A 6,000-nucleotide genomic window follows, 5' to 3' on the forward strand; every position below is an offset into this window, starting at 1 on the left:
ATTATGCAGGATGAGGGGTTTTCCGCCTGGAAGAAGGGATATTCAGACAGGGGAATGTCATCTTCAGTGGCATAGAAGATGCCTTCCATTGTAAGAGGGGCGAAAAGGGGAAGAGGAGGCACCGTGGGGGCAGCTGGCCTGCCATTGCCTCTCCTGGAGGGTCCATTCCGAGTATTTGTTGACTTACCTTGGGCACAGTGCCCTGCCCACTGCCCAGCCACACAGTGGCCCTGTGGCCCTGTGGCCCTGGATGTATAGCACTAGCCAGGTCTGACCCAAGCTCTTAGGCACATGTTAGCATCCCATGGTAGATGGGGAAACTGAGGCTCGGGAGGCTCCACCACTCACCAGGGTCGCACAGCTAATGAGCTAGCCACTGCCCTGCGTGGTGAGGTGGTGGCACCAGTTGGGGTCACAGGACGGTGTTGCATAGGCCATGTCCCATGGGCTTCCCCTCTGGCATCCTAAGCACAACCCCATTGATTTGGACACCCCAGGACTTGTGATCCTCCTGCTTCAGCTTCCCAGATACCAGGGTGACCAGTGCGGCACTGTGCCCACCTTCAGAAGTCCAGTTGCCGCCGCTGTGGCCTTGCTGCCCTCCCCAGTCCCTCCCCGCCAACTGTAGCCCTGAGCAGTGAAGGAAATGGGCTTCTGCTGGGCCTGGACAGTCTGGCACCCCTCGTGGAGCTTGGTGCTGTGAGAAGCCAGGCTGGCCCCGGTGAGAGAGGATGGTGAGGGATTAGTGATGTCTGCAGGGACGGGGATGGGCAGTGGCCACTTGCCACGCCCACTGAGGTCCCTGGGACCACACACTGGTGACATACCTGGCAGAATGAATGTGGGGGACCCCAGCTGCCCACAGGGGAAGGACACAGTGGCTCCCGGGCTGAACTTGTCCCTGCCTAGTTCTCTGTGCCCATCAAGCAGAGGATGTGCTTTAAGTTTTTAAGCAATTTTTTTTAACTTCCAAAGGAGAAAGCTGTCTTATCACCAAGTGCTGCGTGACGCAGGGCCAGCAGCCGCAGGGCCGGTCCCTGCCTGTGTGCCATGTACTCTCAGGCACGGGCTCTGTGCCACAGGATCTCGGGGCCCACAGTGCTGTGGCTGTCCACTGTCACCTGCCCTCAGCAGCTGGGGCCGCCAGAAGGGAAGTGTTCGTTCTACTCAGAGCCCCACAGACACAGGCCAAGTGACTGACATGAGGAGACTGTCAGAGTAGCTAGCAGGAGCGGCCTTTTCACAAGAGGAAATTTGTTTAAACTCAGTCTCCGAGGTCAAGGAGGTGTGCCATCGTCACCCCTCACACATACACTCCCTCCAAATATTAAACAGTGTTTCTCAGCACTCCAAGAGTTCCTCCAGAGCCAGGCATTCCTGTAATCCCAGCACTCAGGTGGCTGAAGCAGGAGGCTAGCCATGAATTCGAGGCCAGCCTGGGCTACATAGTGAGACCCTGTCTCAAAAAACAAAACAAGGGGCTGGGGAGACAGCTCGATAGCCTAAGCGCCTGCCTGGCGAATGCAAGGACCCAGGTTTGATTCCTGGTACTCCGTGCTATGCCGGCCCTAGAGTCCTAGATGTGCTGTGCAGGCTCCGACACCAGGCGTGGTGGTGTACGCCTGCAATCCCAGCACTGGGGAGGCTGAGACAGGAGGATCTCTATGAGTCCAAGCTGCATAGTGAGACCCTGCACCAAATAAATTTTAAAAAAATAAAACAAGGGCTGGGGAGATGGCTCAGTGGAATAAGTACTTCCCTAACAAGTTCAAGCGCCTGAGTTCAATCCCCGGTTCTGCAAAAATAAAATAAAACAAATGAACGAAGAGCTCTTGCAGCAGAGTGGACATTTGAGGCTGGGTTCCAGGGTCACCAGTGGGCACAGAGGAGAAGCGGGGGGTGGTGGAGGCAGGTGCCACCAGGTGGCCCACATTAAGCCCATAACCATGGGGTAGGGGGTAGGCAAACACAGTAGGCCAACAGGAGCCCCAGGCAAGAGTCCCTTTCTCCCCGGGGAGGCCAGGTGGGCCCCTCTCTGTCTCCAACTCCTTGCATGCTTATCTCCTTGCACACTTAGCTCCCCTTCCACATGACCCCCACACCCTCACCCCATGTGGGACATGCCACTTGCCCACACCCTGCAGAACAGAGCCAACAGCCTGTACCAAGGGTGGCTGCAGGCTGCCACCTTCCCCAGCCCCACTTCCTACTTCCACAGATGAAGAAGCTAGAGGTGGCCTGGTTGGGGAGCTGAATGGGGAGCTCCCACTTCTCTCACTCTCGCTCTCACTCTTTAATTCTGGAGGTTGAACCCAGGGGGCCTTTACACTGAGCTACATCCCCAGGTCTTTTTTTTTTTTTTTTTTTTTTCCTTTCCTTTTCTTTTTGAGGCAGGTAACTAAATTGCTAAATTGCCACTCTGGGTTCTAGCTTGTGATCCTCCTGCCTCAGCCTGGCAGAGTGTTAGATTCGACACTTCTTGAACCCTGTAACAGCTCCCCAGGGGAGGCAAGCTCATGATCCCATTTTACAGATAGAAAACCTGAGCCTGCTCCTCCTTGCAGCCCCAGCACTCTTCCGTGCTGCCTGACCACGAGGAGCCACTTCCTAGGTCCTGGGTGAATGCTGCTGCCTCAAAGGTCTCCGTGACAGCTCTAGCCCCCAGTGCCGGCTCAAGGCTTGGCGTAAACATTCAGTGAATAGGTGAAAAGGAAAATGGAAAATTTCACCAGGGGCAAAGGGTAAAGTAGTTCAAGCAGCAGCGGCCCAGGGGCTGCCTTCAGTCGTGGCCCCCTGCAGGGCACTTGCCTGGCGAGGGGAAGGCACTGGCTTCCAACTCCAGTCCTCGAAAGACGTGGGCGCCTTGTGCCATCCCAGAGAGCTGCACTGCCCCCGCCAGACCGGCACCTCGGGGGAGGCCTGGCCCCGAGCCTGAGGGGGAATCTGTGTCTGAATTACATAGCAGCAGCGGAGGAAAGCACAGGTTCAGGAGAGCCCAACACATGCTTGTGTGTTTGAACACAGCCAGAACCTTTCCTGAAAGATTAAAGCGACTTTTGTAGAGCAGGAAGCCCTTCCCTCATAAGAAGAGGCGCGAACCCAGAGCGTGCGGCTGCTGGTTTCCCTGCGCGGCTTCCTGCGCCTTCCCGCAGAAGCAGGCCGGGCAGGGCAGGCGGGGCACACGTGGACTCACGCCTTGTCTCCCACAGGCCTCATCGCGCTCACCGGCTGGGTGCAGGGCAAGCCGCTGCTCAGCATGTTCACCATCGGGGTCAGGTGAGGCGCCCCAGCCAGGCCTTCCCTTGGGGCATGCGGGAGGATGGGGCAGCACGGGCCTGGGAAGTGTCCTGCCCCAAACAGGCCGTATGGTCGTGGTGTGATGGGGCAGCGCCAACAGGTGTGGCACATGACCTGGGGCTCCCTTTGCTGTCTTTTTTGGCTCCTGGGTAGGGCCTGTCAGGGTGGAAGCTCTGCATTGTTACCTGCTGGTGATGTGCCAGCCACCGTGACTAGGTGGGCAACCGGGTGGCGCCTAGGGACCTGTTTCTGAGTAAGGTCTCATTGGCCCCTAATGGGTAGGACATGGACTGGTGGTCTTCCGACATAGCTCAACTGGGCATAGACAGTGCTGGGGGTGGCCCTGGGCTGCAGGTCAACCATGTGAGAAGAGACAGATCAGGGAGGCTCATGTGGGGCACAGGATGAAAAGGGTCCTGGTGGGCATGGAAGACAGCAGCGTGCCACATGGGCATCAGGTCTAGGATCTTCAAGAGACACCCCCCCCCCCAAAAAAAAAAGAGACCCAAGAGGCAGGGACGGGGTCTGAGCTGCTGTGATGAGGAGCAGAGTGAAAGGAGACTCGTGCCCTGGCCCTCCCTTTACAGCGGGGGTCACACCCACGTCCAGAGCACAAGTTGGGAGGCTGAGCCCCACAGCATCCTGGGGTGCAGCATCTGGAGTGGCACTGGCCTGAGGCTGCCTTGCCAGGGTAGGAGCTTTTCTGGTCCCACTGCGTCCCCACCCTCAGTGACCACTGCACTGGCCTCTTGGTTTGCCCCCTAGAGCTCTTCTGGGCATCTGTTTACCTCCCTGGGTGGGGCTCCAGGGCTCTGTCCTGTGGAGTTACCAGGCAGGTGGAGGAAGTAAACAGAACTGTTTGTGCATATGCTAACTACAGGAGCAGGGCTCAGCACCTCTGCCTGAGAACTGCTCTGAGGAAGCCGCTGCCAGGGCGATGACAGGGAGGTGGGTGGCGGGCCGAGCAGTGGCCGGGTGGCTTCTACGTGGGGCTGAGGCAGGGCATTGAGACGGAGCCAGCTAGGGGAAGGGCAGGAAGGGCATGCCAGGGCAGGGGCAGGGCTCAGGTGGCACTTCCAGGAAGACCTGGCCAGGACTCCCAGCTACATCCCATGGGCAGCTGGACATGCAGGACTCGGTTAGGGATGGGTCACAGGGCAGCTCGGGCCCCTCTCTCCCAGTCCAGCCACACCACTGCAGTCCACATCATGCCATGTGTGGCATCTGCTGGGTCTCTGGGAGAGATGGGTGACAGATGCTGGTTCTTGGGTGGAGGCTGGGGACACGGGATTGGGGCCCAGCTTGTCACTGAGAAAGGGAGCAGGAGGCCAGTGGTGCTGGGGACTGTGTGGAGCTTAGGGTGACGAATGGTATCCTGGAGGAGGACACAGCTGTAGACCAGGGCTCAGCAGACCTCTGCACTTCCCAGGGGTCCCTGGGGCACTGGTACGGTGAGTGGCACAGCAGTCTGAGCATCGAGGTAGGATTAGACGCTTTCCCCAACCTGGCCAGGCATGACGGTGCCACCTGTGATCCCAGCACTCTGGGAGGCTGAGGCAGGAGGGTCACAAGTTCCAGCCCCACCTGGGCAGGTCAACAACTTAGTAAGACCCTCTGTCGAGAAACAGACAAAGCTTCCCCCAGCGCACAGCCAGAGGTCCCCACCCCTGTACCAGGCTGACTGTGGCCTCAGCAGCTAGGCAGGACAGAACCCTGAACTGGGCCGCTGGAGCAAGCAGAGTCCGGGGAAACCTCCCTGGCAACGTGGCAGATGCAGGCCAGAGGAGCCAGGAAGACTAGGAAACATTTCCAGGAAGAGGCCAGAAGCTCCGCCGTCCCTCCGCGCTCACGGCGTCTCAGACCCCATGCTGATGCCCCTCCCGGACTTGGCCATGCACTTGATCGTGGTCACACCTGAGGGAGAAGTCCCTCCTGGCGCTTGTGAGGCCAGAAGGGCAGATGCTGAGTTCTTCACGGCAGATTCAAGTTCCCCAGAGCCTGAGCCAGAAAGCAGAGCCTGGCGCAGAGCAGCAGCCGCAGCCTTCAAAGTAAATGAAATGCGAGAGCTGTTCTCTTCAAGACTTCGTCCTCATGCCTGTGGCATCCAGGCTGATCCGAGGAACTCGCTCTTCCGGGTCTCTTCTAATCTTTATTAGTTTGTGGATTAACCTTTTATCACCAAGACGGGCTGCTGCCCTTCCCGGGCCTGAGGAGGGGCAGTCCCCTCCTAGCCCTCTGCAAATGTTTGCTCAGCTGGTCTCGCCCCTGTGTCATCAAGCCAAAGACGCCTTCTTGCTATCGCCACAGAAGTAGGGTGCAGCCCCTTGGCCAAGCCAGTAATCCTGGTTATGTAACTGGCCCCTGAGGGGTCCATTGTGACGGTGAAAGGTCACCTTGTATACAGGACGCATTGTGGCCGGGGTTTCCTTTTGCAAAGGAAAAAAAATAATACAGGACATGTGATTTATAGGAGCATGTTATAATTTTCACTCAAAGAGCCAAATGCAGAAGAGTGCAGGAGATCTGTCCACGCACTAGAGACCCAAATGATCCAGCCGAGGCCGGATCCCACAGCAGCAGCCGCGTGAGTCCAGCTGCAGGCCCAGATCCCACAGCAGCAGCCGCGTGAGTCCAGCTGCAGGCCGAGAGCCCACAGCAGCAGCCGCGTGAGTCCAGCTGCAGGCCGAGAGCCCACAGCAGCAG

The 6,000-nt window shown here is 58.1% G+C and overlaps 1 protein-coding gene across 3 annotated transcripts in view; it reads left to right on the forward strand.

Moving 5' to 3' along the window:
* The window catches only part of Atp2c2 (ATPase secretory pathway Ca2+ transporting 2), a 49,744-nt gene that overhangs the window by 29,722 nt on the left and 14,022 nt on the right, over window positions 1–6,000 (forward strand). For all 3 annotated transcript variants that reach the window (XM_004645008.2, XM_023705247.1, XM_023705248.1), the window contains exon 11: window positions 3,210–3,276. In XM_004645008.2, the coding sequence (XP_004645065.1) occupies window positions 3,210–3,276 (67 nt within the window). The remainder of the gene's footprint in view (window positions 1–3,209; window positions 3,277–6,000) is intronic.

This window comes from Octodon degus, unplaced genomic scaffold, assembly GCF_000260255.1.
Source record: "Octodon degus isolate 3935 unplaced genomic scaffold, OctDeg1.0 scaffold00215, whole genome shotgun sequence".
NCBI lineage: Eukaryota > Metazoa > Chordata > Mammalia > Rodentia > Octodontidae > Octodon > Octodon degus.